This window comes from Microcaecilia unicolor, chromosome 4 (genome assembly GCF_901765095.1).
Source record: "Microcaecilia unicolor chromosome 4, aMicUni1.1, whole genome shotgun sequence".
NCBI classification, from domain to species: domain Eukaryota; kingdom Metazoa; phylum Chordata; class Amphibia; order Gymnophiona; family Siphonopidae; genus Microcaecilia; species Microcaecilia unicolor.
This window is the reverse complement of record NC_044034.1, coordinates 40,147,899-40,164,522: the sequence shown is the minus strand read 5'-3', so window position 1 is coordinate 40,164,522 and position 16,624 is coordinate 40,147,899. Positions and strand designations below refer to the sequence as shown.

Here is a 16,624-nt window from a genome sequence, read left to right as displayed (position 1 = left end):
GTTTTTAAGATCAGATTTCTCAACATGTCTAAGTTTGCAATTGGTGTCTTCACTCGGGTTTCTGCTTTTTCTATAGCAGGAACGTTAATGTGGAATGCCTTGCCAGGTCAGCTTCATTAACTAGTTTCCAGCAATTTAAGAAATTATTAAAAATACAGCGTTTTGTTCAAACATAATATTGATATAGTGCAGTTTTAGAAGTTATGACAGCAGCACCTTATGTTTTGGATTCTGTTAGTAGTATTTTATGTTATACTAGTAAAAAAAGGCCCGTTTCTGGAGCCAATGAAACGGGCGCTAGCAAGGCTTTCCTGTGCCCCCCCCCCACCGAACGCACCTTGGTTGTTAGTGATGGCATTGCGCCGCTGTGGCCGCCGTCGATGTATGACTGTGGCCCCCCCACCCAACACACCTTCGTCGTCAGTGGGTGGCCCATTGCGGCGCCCTGGCCGTCGTCGATGTGAATGAATTGCTCCGCCTCCGCCCTCAACGTCATAGCGTTTGACGCGAGGACGGGGTCCCGAGACTGTGATTTTCTTGGCTTCAGAGCTTCGAACTTACGAACCTTGGCTTCAGTGACGTCATCAGACAATAGAACGTTGAGGGTGAGTTTTATATATATATAGATATTTCTGTTAATTGATAATGTTTTGCTTGACATTTGTATGTATGTATGTTTTTATGGAAACTGCCTAGGCTATAGGCGGGTTAGATTTGTTTTAAATGAATAAATAAATAAAATAGATCAGTGTGGCAGGTTTGTGTGATGCACTCAGGAAAAACAACAGGGACCTCTGAGGTCAGATGTTGAGCCTTTTGACATGGGAAAGATAGGATGCTAAGTGTGAACTAAATAGCGGGGTTGTACTCATTTATTCAAAATGTTGTGCTACAAAGGAGGAAGAGAAGAAAAACTGCTTGATAAGCGTAACACCATTTATATAGTCATGCTTTATGGTTTGACAGCAAGGATATATCATTAGCATTGTGGACAGGAATAATTGAGCTAACTGGAGAGCAATTTGGTCTATACTGTTGTCTGCTGTTATCAGTATGTTGCTGCCTTTTCTCCTCTCCTCTCCTCTCCTCTCGTTACATTTAGACCTTAGGGACACAGGTTCCACCATATGCATAGCTAAAATATTTAGCTTGCTCAGTTTTTCTTGCTGAAAACTTTCCATTCCAGGAGTTACAGAAAATCTAAAACATGGTTTTTTCATCCAACTGACTTGCAGTTTTTTGGTAGTAAATTTGCCAGAATGCTTTTTAACTGTCTAAGATCTCCTAAGTCACCAAAATACTTTAAATCACAGCACTGGCTACCTATTCAGATCATTGCACAAAGCAGTGAAAGTGCTGTGGTCTTCCAGTAAAGTGGTTGTCACCATTTTAAAACCTTAAAATTATAATGCAAATTTTCAACAGCCAATAGAAATGGAAAAAAATGAAGGCTGATAAAGACGATATGGCCCATCTAGTTTTCTCATCCATGCCATCTACTATCCCTTCTTCTCGGTTAGAGATCCAGTGTATTTGTCACGAGCTTGCTTGAATTCAGGGTTACAGCCTTCATCTCTACTACCTCCACTGAGAGGCCATTTCATGAATTCACCATCTTTAATATAACGTGTAAAAATGCTCTAATAATTGAAAGCTGAAACTGATTCTATTTGCTTTATAATCTGTCTTAACATTTTTTTTTTCTAGAGGAGTGCTAAATATCAGTCAAATCTAGAGACACACCCACCGGGCTGCTTCATGCCCAACAAAACAATCCAAAATGGTTTTCCAGTGCCAGAAGATGTGTCGGAGAACTCTCCTGAACATTCATCTCAGCTATTGCCAAAGATTTTTCCAGAGATAAAGTTGTTCATGGAAAGGAAGGGGGAGAAAATTTGTACTGAGGAGCCCAAATTCCAGCCTCATTTCCCAGAGGTCTGTACATATAGAATTAAAGTTGTTTTGGTCCTTTTTTTCTTTTTATGTAACTTTTCATCTGTCATGTTCTTGGTAGTCACTGTAGGTCATCCCAAAGTTACGTGTTTTTTTTGACAGAAAGAGAAGCTTCCTCAAAGGCTGAGCTCTTTCTATACCCAGTTATGGGCATTCATTGTAGTGATATGGAAAATGTCATTAACTATCTCCTGCTGAATATTCACAGCCAGATAAGTACTATTTAACCGGCCAGGAGCCATTCCTGACCTGTTAATAGTGCTTAATGTTGGCTGGTTTGTGCTCTTTTAGTTCTGCAGTAAGCTGCTGGGGTTTTCAGAAAGCTTTTGAGAAAGTATCTCATGAAGACTCCTGAGAAAATGAAAAAGTCATGGGATAGGAGGCAATGTCTTTCTGTGGGTTAGGAATTGGTCATTAGACAGAAAACAGGGGATAGGGTTAAATGGCCGTTTTTCCTCAGTGGAGGAGGATGAACAGTGGAGTGCCGCAGGGATCTGTACTGGGACCGTTGCTTTTGAACATATTTATAAATGATCTGGAAATCAGAACAACAAGTGAGATGATTAAATTTGCAGAAGACACAAAACTATTCAAGGTTTTTAAAACATGCGGATTGTGAAAATTTGCAAGAAGTCCTTAGGGAATTGGAAGACTGGGCTATACAAATGGCAGATGAAATTTAATGTGGACGAATGCAAAGTGATACACTTTGGGAAGAATAGTCCAACTCATAGTTACGTGATGCTACAATGTAGTAAATTTAAAACGAATTGGAGAAACGTTTTCTTCACTCAATGTGTAATTAAACTCTGGAATTCATTGCCAGAGAATGTGGTAAAGGCGGTTAGCTTAGTGGAGTTTAAAAAAAGGTTTGGATGGCTTCCTAAAGGAAAAGTCCATAGACCGTTATTAAATGGACTTGGGGAAAATCCGCTATTTCTGGGATAAGCAGTATAAAATGTTTGTACATTTTTGGGATCTTGCTGGGTATTTGTGCCCTGGATTGGCCACTGTTGGAAACAGGATGCTGGGCTTGATGGACCTTTGGTCTTTCCCAGTATGGCAATACTTATGCACTTATGTCCACCTTGGGAGTCAGTACCAATTAGTATTTCAAACACCAAATCTTCTGCCCAGTGTGTAGCGTGGCCAAAAAATCAAACAGAATGCTAGTAATTATTTGGAAAGGGATGATAAATAAAACCAAGAATACTATAATACTTCTGTATCGCTTCATGGTGCGATCTCGCTTGAGTACTGCGTTCAATTCTGGTCACCGTATCTCAAAAAAGTTATGGTAGAATTAGAAAAGGTTAAAATAAGAGCAACCAAAATGATAAAAGGGATGGAACTCCTCTCAGGAAAGGCTAAAGAGTTAGGGCTCTTCAGCTTGGAAAAAAGATGGCTGAGGGGGAGATGTGATTGAGGTCTACAAAATCTTTAGTGGTGTAGAACGAGTAAAAGTGAATCGAATTTTTTTTTTTTTTACTCTTTCGAAAAGTACAAAGACGAGCAGACAGTGAAGTTACATAGATATACTTTCAAAACAAATATGAGAAAATATTTCACTCAACAAATAGTTAAGCTCTGGAACTCGTTGACGGAGAACATGGTAGCAGCGGTTAGCATATCTGAATTTTAAAAAAGATTTTGACAAATTCCTGGAGGAAAAGTTCATAGCCTGCTATTGAGAGGGACATGGGAGAAGCCACTGCTTGCCCTGGAATTGGTAGCATGGAACACTGCTGCTATTTGAGTTTCTGCTAGGTACCTGTGACATGGATTGCCCTACTGTTGGAAATAGGATACTGGGCTAGATGGATCCCTGGTCTGACCCAGTATGGCTATTTTTGTGTTCTTATATTGCACTAGGACTGTGTGACCCGATATGGGTAGCTTTATATTTTTTTTCAGAGAGGGGGGGGGGTCTCCCTCTTTCCAAATGCTGGTACTGTTAGCCTGACCGACAGCTTTTGACTAGAAAGTTGGGACTGTTAGGGAAAAAAGAGTATACTAAGTTTTGACGTCTTCAGATTCTCCTCCATTTTGCAGTGGAGAATGCATATTCCACCAGTTGGTGGAGTGGGAGGCCAGAGAAGCATGCCTCATGTACAACTGCAAAAAAACATTCATGTTGATTTGGGGACCATACCTTTAATCCCTTTCTTGGTAGGGCTCGGAGTCTAATTTTGAAACACTTCTCAGGCTTATTTTCGAAAGAGGACACCCTATCTTTCGACTACAAATCAGAAGATGGGCATCCTTCTCACAGGGTCACCCAAATCGGCATAATCGACAGCCAATTTTGGGTGTCCGCAACTGCTTTCCGTCGCGGGGTTGACCAAAGTTCCCGGGGGAGTGTCAAAGGCGTAGCGAAGGTGGGACTTGGGCATGCCTTAACACATGGGCGTTCTCGACCCATATTGGAAAAAAAAAGGGCGTCCCTGACGAGCATTTGGACGACTTTACCTGGTCCAGTTTTTCTTATCACCAAGGCACAAAAAGGTGCCCGAACTGACCAGGTGACCACCGGAGGGAATTGTGGATGACCTCCCCTTACTCCCCCAGTGGTCACTAACCCCCTCTGACACTAAAAAAATTTTAAATATTTTTTCCAGCCTCTATGCCAGCCTCAAATATCATACCCAGCTCCATGACAGCAGTATGCAGGTCCTTGGAGCAGTTTTAGTGGGTACTGCAGTGCACTTCAGGCTGGCAGACCCAGGCCCATCCCCCCCACCTGTTATACTTGTGATGGTAAATGTGAGCCCTCCAAAACCCACCACAAACCACTGTACCCACATCTAGGTGCTCCCCTTCATCCCTAAGGGCTATGGTAGTGGTGTACAGTTGTGGGGAGTGGGTTTTGGGGGGCTCAGCACACAAGGTAAGGGAGCTATGTACCTGTGAGCAATTTCTGAAGTTCACTGCAGTGCCCCCTAGGGTGCCCGGTTGGTGTACTGGCATGTGAGGGGGACCAGTGCACTACGAATGCTGGCTCCTCCCACAACCAAAGGGCTTGCATTTTGTCGTTTCTGAGATGGGCGTCCTTAGTTTCCATTATCTCCGAAAATCAGAAATGACGAAGTCTAAGGACGACCATCTCTAGGGATGACCTAAATGTCAAGATTTGGGCTTCCCCGACCGTATTATCAAAATGAAAGATGGACGCCCATCTTGTTTTGATAATACGGGTTTTCCCGCCCCTTCGCTGGGATGTCCTGCGAGGACTTCCTCAGGAAAACTTGGGCACCCCTTTCGATTATGTCCCTCTTTGTGAATGGAGTCTGACAGCAACTTTGGTTGGATCACCATTAGGTACCCTTACAGAGTTTTACTTTTGGGGTGGGATGCTAGATTGGTAACGTTGAACTTGTTGGAACAGAGAGGAGATGAGAAACAAGTCCTCTGCTCCAGGGGTTTCTGAATGAGCCGAGGGAGCAAGAGGGTTTTGGGGGAGTCATGGAAAGGGAGTTGGGCTTAGAAAGATTTGTTTAGTATTTGTGTTCAATCATCGGTTGTATTGCAGTTTTCTTGCAGGATGTTATAAGATAAAGCTTTAATAAATATGTTTTCAAATCAAGAAATATTGTGATAGTCACAATAGTTGCAATATTGTCTTTGATATCATTGTATATTACTATTCACTTAACTAGTGTCTTCCTGGGGTCCTTCCCTAGTAAAACTTCAGAAAATAGTTTTACTGCTATGGACTGGTATCCTTGATGGTGACTTTGCTGCTCAAGATAACATTTTGCTTAATATTCCTTTTATGACAGTATAAAGAGATGCTAAGGGCGAAATCCATACCTGACTTAGAAGAATGATCGTAGCCTATAGATATTACTACTAGTTCTTATGAGATAAATTGAAAACAAGACTATTTGTAATAAATGTTATATTCCAACAAATTTACTTAGGGATGACTGCTGAAAAATCGCCCATGCTGATTGTACCATCCACAAGCAATTAGGTTATAAGTAACTGAAATGACATATAGTCTTGTCCCTTTGAAAAAGTTAGAACAGTTTCACAGATTCAGGGTTTTCAGGAGTGAATTATCTGTGCTGATAGCTGAACAGTTCATTGCACCAACTGGAATAGAGAGATTGCTCTGATACTTCACTAAATGTGATTTAAACAGAGGCTGTTTATTACACAGAAAATGCCTGAACTCGTTAGCGGTCATTTAAGGGATGGAGCCAACACTTTTGTTTTGCTTGTATTGGAGAATTCTTGTTCTGTGATAATTCATTCTCCATTTTGTTCTTCTTTAGAATCGCAGAGCAGCAGTTGTTTTTAATGAGATGCTGCAGCTTGGCACGATGAGCTACTAACCTAAGCCAATTGTCTCTCTTTTGTTTTCTGTTGAGAAATCTAATGTGGTTTATAATTGAGTTAATATATCATGGAACCAAGTAACAACAAAAAAAAACACATGGGGACAATTCTGTAAAAGCTGCGAAAAGTTGGGCACCAAAATTCAGCGTGCTACGTACTAATTCTGTAATGGCAATTGTAATTGCTGTTATAGAATACTAGTGTAAGTTGGCATTAACACACCATTTACACCATGTCGATAGCAGAAGTAAGTGGGTATGTGTAAATGCAGCACTTTAGCGTGTGACTTCGGTAAATTACATGTGTATATGCTATCCCCCGGATTCTGTGCATGGTGTCCAAAGTTTGGCGTGCTCCCGAGATGTGCACACAGCTTAATTGGACAGAGTCGAACTCGATCAGCATAAATAACTATATGCTAACCAATTATTGACGTTAATTGGCACCAATTAGAATTTGCACGCGCATCTGGCTGTATACTATTCTATAACGCTGGGCGCCCAACTCCCTTACCATGTTATCTCTAAAGGGGACACAGCCATGGGTGGGATAGGGGCGGATCGGGGGTGATCCTAAAAGTTGGGCGCAGTGTTAGAGAATTGTGGGTCAGTGCACTCAACTTGGGTGCTAGCGTTTATACCAGGTTTCATCAGGCACCCGATTTTGAGTGTGATTTATAGACTCCGGCCCTATGTTGTGCACTTAAGTTATACAATACTGCTTAATGTGTGGCTGTAAGTAACCTTCTTGTGCGTAAGTGCTAATATTCTATTACTTATTCATGCAGTTGTCACCTGTCCTTACATCAGTGGTTCTCAACCAGTGTATCAGGACATACAGGTGTGTCCCCAAGAGGAGGGAGGTGTGTCACGAAAAATTTGTTATAGACAGCAAGCCTGTGCTTTCCTTAGCCGCCTGTGTCTGCGAGCTGGGGAGAGCAGGGATCCTGAGAGTCAGGTTCTTGAATTGCCTATAAACGGTCCTTTATTTCTGCATCCTGATTACTCTCAGTAGTAACTGTTGTCACCATCCCCGAATGGAAATGTTCAGAACTGCTGTCCATAGGTTCTGAGCTGTGTATTTGCAGGGTTTTGTATTGCTTCACAATTATCTAGCAGTGGATGGATTTTATGTTCCTGTTACAGAGGTGGCACAAGAATTTGTATGACAAGCAAGAAATCTGGCACTGATGCAGGGGGGCGGACTGAGAGTGATCTGGGCCCCCCGCCTGGCCACTGCCTGACGCCCCCCTACCACCGCAGCCGACGCCCCCACCATCCCAGTTCTTTCCTACCCGCTGCGCTGCTGATACTCCCCTGCCCGCAGATGCAAATTTCAAAAACTGACGTATTTCAATCACTATACTATAGGTTAACAAATATACACAAAACAAAAAAATGGAAAATATGATGATACCATTTATTGGATCAAATATATTTTCCAGTTATCTTTCAAAGGCCAAAACCTCTTTCCTCAGGTCAGGACAGTATACTGCTATTAAGGTATTCTGTTCTGACATGAGAAAGGAGGGTTGGGTCTCCAAACATTAGCAAAAATGTATTAAAATTAGTCCAATAAAGATATCATCTTATTTCCATTTTCTTTATTAACATAGCTACCACACTACTTTATACTAAATCATTTTTCCTACTTTTGTTGTCTGGCCATTTACTTTTTTCTAATTGTGTTGGCCCCAGTCCCTTGTTTCTTTTTCCCTCAATCTCTTCTTAACTCTCCACCAGCGTCTATCCCTCTCTCTCCCCCTCTTTTCCATCCAGCATCTGCTTCCTATCTTCCCCCTTTCCATCCAACGTCTGCCCCCTCTCACCCCCTTTCCATCCAGCATCTGATCCTTCTCTCTTTTCACTTTCATCCAGAATGTCTCCTCTTTTTCTCCCTCCTCCATCCAGCATCTGGCCCCTCTCTCTCTCTTCACTTCCGTCCACTCAGGCCCTTCTCTCTCCCCAGTTCCATCCAACATCTGCATCCTCTCTCCCCCTTCCATCCAGCTTCTATCCCCTCTCTCCCCTTCATCCAGTGTCTGTCCCTCTTTCCATCTGACATCTGTTCCCCCTCCCCACTCCATTCTCCATCCATCGTCTGTCCTTCCCCATCACCTAGTCACGCTGCACCTGGGGTCCTCTTTATTCCTGCTCAATTTATATGCCCCACTATCACCCCACCTAATTCCCATATCCCCACTCGTCCACCCTACCCTCACTTACAATCACACCCTCCCCCTGCCATCCAGTGTTAGTCTTTTTTTCAGCCCCACCCAACACCCAAACCTTCTCTCCCCCCCCCCCCTCACCGGACACCCCCACTACCACTGGCACACCAGGACCAGGCTATCCCCACTCCCACCTAATACCCCCCCTGCCGCGGCCACCACTGCTGCTGCCCTGCTGCTATTTGAGCAGTGGCGGCAAAAATAGAAAAAAAGATCACGGGGCTGCACCGTTGTTCCCTTCCCGTTCGCAGCTGACCGACCGGCTCTAGCCCGGAACAGGAAATTGGTGGAGGAAGGCGGGACCGGCAGCCGCAAACAGAAGGAACAGTGCAGCTCCGCGATCTTTATTTCTGTTTTTGCTGCCATTGCTGTAACAGCAGCAGCAGTGATGGCTGCGGCAGGAAGGCAGTGTGTGGGAATGGGGAGAACAGCGGGAGAACGGCAGGCATCCGGGCAGAGGCTCTGGGCCCCCGGGCATTGCCCGGTTGCCCGAACAGTCAGTCCGCCCCTGGACTGATGTGTGACATACAATTATTTAATATGGGATTGAATGGTAGGCAAATTCACACTAAATTTATTGCCAACACATGAATATTGTCTGTCAGGTGTGTCACAACAGAAAAAGGTTGAGAACCACTGCCTTAGATGAGATGGAAGGAAAGATACTTGGGGGGGGGGGGGGGGGGGGGAAGAGGGAGAAGTACGTACCTGCTGCTAACAGCCATGTTGATTTTTCCACTATAGACCTGGCTTTGGATTTCTGGACCCATGTGCTTGTATTGTGCTGAAAGACTCTACAGGTACATTCGAAGTGCTAGACCTGTCACTGTAACCTCTGTAATAATTCACCCTTGCAACGTAATCGAAGTCCGAATGATAAAAGAAAACTTTAATGCAAAGCCTGGACAGGTGAGATAAGACAATATTGGGTTAGAATGGTTATGTGTTTCTCTGTGAACATTTGATACTGCAAAAGGTGTGTTCAGACGTTGCTAATGTTTAGTTTACAACTGTTAAGTTTATTATTTTGAAGTATGCACTGTTCTGGTGCTGAGGTTTTATTTTATTTTTTCTGGTTTGGATAGAATCCTTGTTGAAAAAGCAGTACATAACATAATTCTTCCAGTGAACACAAATGAATTAATGTGCACACAATATAGAAATGTGAAGATGCAAAGCCTCTTTTGCATAGAATATCTAGGTTGGAAATGGGACATCCACAGTTGAGATGTTTAATTTCCTGGCCGTTTGCCGCAACTTGGTAAAAGGGGCCCACAAAGTTTATGATTAAAAAAAAATAAGAGAAAATCTGCCACAAGGCGGAAAACTCAAGACTCCCCACGGAGAACAACAACAATAATACAAAAAGTGGGAGGACGACCAAGGATCCCAAAGACTGAGAAGATGTATATTGAAAGAGAACTTTATTGTGATATAAAGACGCGACACAACGTCGTGTTTCGGCTGTTAGGCCTGCATCAGGAGTGTTATTCACAGATAACTCCTGAACAGATGATGATTAAGAATCTTCATTTAAAGATAGTTGGTCGGAATGTCACAGGAAGCGCCCCAGCCTCTGCCTATCCAATAGATTCGGGAACAAAACAGCGCTCAATTAACTCTTCTGACTCCGGAACAAATCCCAGCAGCATTAGGGATTTCCTAAAGGAAAGCACTGTCCCAGCCCATCCCGTCAATTCGTCAAACATCCAACAGAATCCCTTGCATGGCAAGTAGAGTGTGGTTCGGAAAAAAAAAAGTCTTATATGGGAATAGCTTTCTCGTGGTAATCTTTTATTTTCTTTAAGAGAGAAAAAATTGTTTTTAGTCACTTTTCTATGCCTACAGAGAACGAGAGGCAGCCGTTCTTAACGACCATGGCATCTTGGTCGTCCTCCCACTTAAAAAAAAAAATAAGCCAATAGGTTACGTAAAATAAATCCCCCCAAACAATAGGAGTTGAGAAGAAGGAATCGACACAGTTTCGGGTTTCGGCATAAATGCCTGCATCAGGAGTCACAACAATCTGAGTGATTCTAAACAGGAGGGGGTTAAGTAATCCTCAAAAAAAATGATCAGTGTAAGTACTTTCTCTTCTAAAAGCTCCAAAAAACTGTTCTGATGATGACACCTGATACAGGTAATTGCACCGAAACACAGCGTTATGTCAAGTCCTTCTTCTGAACTGCTACTGTCTTTGGGGATTTGTTTTACATAGACCTGTTGGCTTTTTTTTATTATTATTATAATAAACTTTGTATTTGCTAATCTTTGACTCGAAGGTTTCCTTTTTCTACTTTTAGTTAGTCTTCCCCTACTTCTTTTCTTCTGTATTTTTTTCATAAGGGATATTTTCACTCCGTTTTGGTTTTTGCTCCTTTTACAATGGCTCACTAATTGCAGAGCCATTTGTAAAATACCAACAGGTCTATGGCAAGTGTACATGTATTTCTTAAATGTGCAGCAAGTATTTTGTAAAAATACACATTAAAAAACAGTATTTTGAAATTGGCACTTAAACATTTGTATGCCATCATGTGTAGAGTCTTTACTGATATTCAGTGGCTCTCAGGAATTCAAAAATACATGTCTAACATGGCCATGTTTCGCCCCCCCCCCCCCCCCCCCCAAAAAAAAAATGGTTGAATCAGGGGCAGAGTTTCCAGCTGCTGTAAAACCTCAATCTTCACCACAACTGGTCCAACAGATAAAATATCAGAAAGCAGTGTTTCTTGTCCTGGGTGCAGGCGTCTATGTTTGAATTCTTGGGAGCCACTGAATATCAATAAAGGCTGTTTGTTTGTTTTTCACAAAGTCTGCTACTTTTTCTTTTTTTTTTCTTTTTTAATCTTCTATGTTGGATTTAGTGGACCCATTTTCCTTGCTTCTTTCTCACTGGGGGTATAGAGGCTAAAAAGATTCATTTTGCTTAGTTTCCCATGACATTTACTGGATTTTTCATTTCATTTTGCCTTTATAAATGTGATCAATAGAGAACATTATGAACAGTGGCGTACTAAGGGGGGGGGGGGCGGTGGGTGCGGCCCGCCCTGGGTGCACGCCGCTGGGGGGGGTTCCGTGCGCCAGTCAGCTTTGTTGTTTCCATGCTGCCTCTGCCCCGGAACAGGTTACTTCCTGTTCCGGGGCAGAGGGAGCATGGAAACAACGAAGGTGACCGGTGCGCGGCACCCCCCCCCCCCAGCGGCGTGCACCCGGGGGGGTTCTTTCGCTGGGGTGGGGGGTGACGAGGGGGTTCGCGCTGCACCGGAGGGGGGGGGGGGGCGCATCGGCGACCGCCCCGGGTGTCAGCGCCCCTAGGAACGCCACTGATTATGAATAGTGTTACACTATTTTGCAATAGTATGCACTATTGACAATACAGGAAAAATCAGATTTTCTTGTCATTTTGTCTTTAAAACAACACGAAAGAGCATGAGAATGTGGTTGACATTCCCATGCCGTTTCAAATGAATGCACATCCCTAGTGTGTACATGCTGCTATTTACACATGTAAATGTTGTTCAAGGTTTCTAAAATTAGATCCATAAATATTCAAGCACATCACAGGATACTCATAGCTATTCATATGAAAAAAATATTTTTATACTAGAGTTTTCTTTCATGCTTCTGTAATAATCTATGGTGAAGCCCCCAGATTATATGATTGATTTACTTGGTCTTCCGGCGAGGAACAGAAACAGATCATCTTGTAATTATATGAATCTTCATTATCCCAGTTGCATTGGTCTTAAATACAAAACCAGCTACGCGTCTAATTTCTCCTACTTAGGAACGCAGATGTGGAATGCATTATCGACCTGTATGAAAACGCTGCATGATCATCGAGACTTTAGGCGCTCTTTAAAGACCTATCTGTTTTGTAAGGCCTACCCTACTGATGCTACTCAACAGACTCTACATTATATTGCCTCAAAGGACCATTTTATTCCTTATTATTTTGTACCTTATTTTACACATGTACCCCTCCCTTACCTGACCTTATTTCTTATTGCCTTGTAAGCCACATTGAGCCTGCTTGTGTGTGGGGAAACTGTGGGATACAAATGCTGCAAATAAATAAATGTAGTCTATCTGATCCATTTACCAAATAATGTGAAAGAGGATGCTACGTTGGTGAAACAAGCCAAAATTATGGACAAAAAATTTGATCTTCTCAAATATGCACATTGTTCTCTACTACATTATGAAATAAGAAATTGTCATACGGAGTCATATCAGAAGTCCATCGAGCCAAGTGTCCTGTTTCTAAATCCAGGTCACAGGCAGAGTGGTAGTTATCTATACTTCTTGACTCTTTGGAGCCAATGCAGAAAGCTGAGCATTAGAGCCGTGAGCTGATGGTTGAACACATGGCTTTTAAAGTGAGCTTCTCTCGTGAAACCAACAAATAGGGTCAAATCCACCAACCAAAACCAGTAAAATAAAAAAATTAATCAACAAACTGTGGATGGAATAACAAGATCAAAAAAAGGAGGAAAAGGCTTCAGAAAACATCATTAGACATTGAAATATTTCTTTGATAATGTCTCTCCAGATAAAACTTTTACTTATTGGCCAAAAACCTCGCACCCTTGAGCACAGTAAATCATGCAATTTTAGAGTTTTGTATATTTAATCATTCAAAGTTGACTGGGACTGAACGATAAGTGGTGCCTTTTTGAACATATTATTGCTATTGAAAATAAATTCAAGTTTGAAATTTAGGATAGTCTGAGCTGGCAAAAAAATTAAATTCTTCAAAAGGGTAAACAAAAAAAAAACCCAGCTAGGTTTTAGCAGGTTTTTTGTTGTTTGGTTTTTGTTTTTAAATCAGGAGCGCCCTGTGTTTTGCATGCCAACTGTGCTACCCTTTAGTATAGTGATATTATACTGATACTTCTGATGTGGGAAGAAGGATTAGCATGAGAAAAGCAAGGATAAACTAACTTTACTAAAGGGTGGTGTAATGTTCTGTATTACTCATTTGATGAGTAAATAAAATTTCACTGAGAATAATTAGGCTTGAGGTAAATTGCATTAACATCAGTTCCTCAAGCATTATCAGTAAATCTCCATATTTTATTTAGCTGTAATTGTTATGCAGGTATCTGGATGGCTCTGTACTAGTTAAAACAGAGTAGCTCAGTTGTTTATATACTAACAGGATAGAAGGAACATGTATTACCTTAACCTTGTGATTCCTAAATCTGCCTAGGGGAACCTAGCCAGTCATGTTTTCAGGATATCCACAACCAGTGGCGTTCCTAGACTGGCTGACACCCGGGGCGGATCGCCGATGCGCCCCCCCCCCCCCCCCCCGGGTGCAGCGTGACCCCCCCCGGGTGCATTTTTACCTGCTTGGGGGAGGGGGGAGGTGTTGCGCGCCTGTCGGCTCAGAGTCCGCTTGTTCCCTGCTGCTCCCTCTGCCCCGGAACAGGAAGTAACCTGTTCCTCGCAGAGGGAGCAGCAGGGAGGGGAACGAGCAGACTCGGCCAACAGGTGCGCGGCACCCCCCCAGCGGCGTGCACCAGGGGCGGACCGCCCCCCCCCCCCCCCACCTTGGTACACCACTGTCCACAACAAATATTCATGAGATCGGTTTCCATACACTGCCTTCTTGGTATGCAAATCTATCTCATGCATATTCATAGTGGATATTCCAAAAAGCTGATTGGCTGGATTGCCCTCGACAGGTTTGAGAACCCATGTCTTAGTCCATTAATAGGAGTATTGCATTCAGTTTATCAGAGCCATATTTAAACATAGGATACTGATATTACAGCAATAATACTTAGCTATGCAAGCTAAAATTTGAGTGGTTCTGAAAGTCATTTAATATTAGATTATAATAATCTTTGTAAATGCAGCATTTAAAAAAAAAAAAAACTTTTGTTTGGATTATCCATTACAGTATATTACTCTGCACTGCCCAAGAGTATCAGCGCTGGAAAGTCATCCATTTACCCTGACAATGGTAAGAACGTTTTACTTAGAGTTATTGCTCTCGGTGAAAAACAAAATATTCTCTTTCTACTTCAAATACAGAAGTAACAATGTGTTACATGTATTTGGTTTGGAAAACCGAAGAGAGAGTGATTGCCTGGCTTTTCTCCAGAAGAAGAAATAAATTTGTTCTGTTTTGTTCACTTGACTATAAACAAAATATTCTGAAACCAAATGATTTTGAAATCCTGTGTTTAAAAGAATTGATGGAGATCTAGATTCCAGTTCTTTTTGTGGTTCTGTGTGTTTTTTTTTTTTTTTGCTTGTTTAGTCAATAAAGGCAATGATTTAGGCATCTTGAATGAGTGGAGGAGTAGCCTAGTGGTTAGTGCAGCGGACTTTGATCCTGGGGAACTGAGTTCGATTCCCACTGCAGCTCCTTGTGACTCTGGGCAAGTCACTTAACCCTCCATTGCCCCTGTTACAAAATAAGTACCTGAATATATGTAAAACACTTTGAATGTAGTTGCAAAAACCTCAGAAAGGCAGTGTATCAAGTCCCATTTCCCTTTCCCTATTTGAGATTCTACATGGAATGTTGCTACTATTGAGATTCTGTTGCTACTATTTGAGATTCTACATGGAATGTTGCTATTCCACTAGCAGCATTCCATGTAGAAGCCTGCCCTTGTAGATCAGCAACGCGGCTGCACAGGCTTCTGTTTCTGTGAGTCTGACGTCCTGCACGTATGTGCAGGACGTCAGACTCACAGAAACAGAAGCCTGTACGGCCGCATTGCTGATCTGCAAGGGCAGGTTTCTACATGGAATGCTGCTACTGGAGTAGTAGCCTAGTGGTTAGTGCAGTGGAACATGGAATGTTGCTACTATTGGAGATTCTACACAGAATGCTGCTAGTGGAGGAGTAGCCTAGTGGTTAGTGCAGCGGACTTTGATCCTGGGGAACTGAGTTCGATTCCCACTGCAGCTCCTTGTGACTCTGGGCAAGTCACTTAACCCTCCTTTATCCCAGGTACAAATAAGTACCTGTGTGTACTATGTAAACCACTTTGAATGCAGTTGCAAAAACCACTGAAAGGCGGTATATCAAGTCCCATTTCCCTTTCCCTATTTGAGATTCTATTCAGAATGTTGCTACTATTGAGATTCTACATGGAATGCTGTTAGTGGAGGTGTAACCTAGTGGTTAATGCAGCAGGTTTTGATCTTGGGGAACTGGGTTCAATTCCTGGTGACTCTGGGCAAGTCAACCCTCCATTACTCCAGATACAAATAAGTACCTGTATATACTCTGTAAACCACGTTGAATGTAGTTGCAGCAGAGTGTAGTAGCCGTGTTAGTCCACTCTTAAGGTTATCAATAGAAATCAAACAAAATAAAACATGGAAAAGAAAATAAGATGATACCTTTTTTATTGGACATAACTTAATACATTTCTTGATTAGCTTTCGAAGGTTGCCTTTCTTTGTCAGATCGGAAATAAGCAAATGTGTTAGCTGACAGTGTATATAAGTGAAAACATTCAAGCATTACTATGACAGTCTGACAGGGTGGGATGATGGGGGTGGGTAGGAGGTATGCATGGGGACATCAAAGCATATCATTGATATTCTAACAGGATGGGTGTGGATAGGTGAGGGGTAGGGTGATCAACAGAGAAATACAGCTTTATGGTTTATAATGGGCTAGGAACCCCAGATCCTTGTTAAGTCCTTTCTGTTGGGTGTTAAAATATTCAATCATTCTGACTTCAAAGGTCTTACATTCTTGTATGGTTTTAAAGTTACCTTTCAGGATTCTCACTGTGAAGTACTGGTACAGTGTCCTGGTCCTGTAAAATGCTGACCAACATGGGTGGGAGCCCTACTAGCACCAGTATTGTTCATGTGATGTCTATGTAAATTGAATCTTGTCTTAAGCATCTGGCTTGTTTCTCCAATATAGCATCCTTCGTTACATTTTTTACACTGAATGATATATACCACATTGCAAGATTCCTTTATGTTGAATATCTTTCCTTTGTGGATGACTGTGGGGTCCTGTGAAATATTTTGGCATAGTTTGCAACTGGATAAATTACAGGGAAGTGTGCCCTTCTGTTCCTTTTCAGTCTGTGATGGAAGTTTACTTCTGAT

At 42.3% G+C, this 16,624-nt stretch overlaps 1 protein-coding gene across 1 annotated transcript in view; it reads left to right on the top strand.

Annotated features, from left to right (window-relative positions):
- NOX4 (NADPH oxidase 4) overlaps window positions 1–16,624 on the top strand; it is a 247,490-nt gene that overhangs the window by 85,820 nt on the left and 145,046 nt on the right. The window contains exons 10-12 of the mRNA XM_030200162.1: window positions 1,713–1,935; window positions 9,269–9,433; window positions 14,436–14,498. Of these exons, the coding sequence (XP_030056022.1) occupies window positions 1,713–1,935; window positions 9,269–9,433; window positions 14,436–14,498 (451 nt within the window). The remainder of the gene's footprint in view (window positions 1–1,712; window positions 1,936–9,268; window positions 9,434–14,435; window positions 14,499–16,624) is intronic.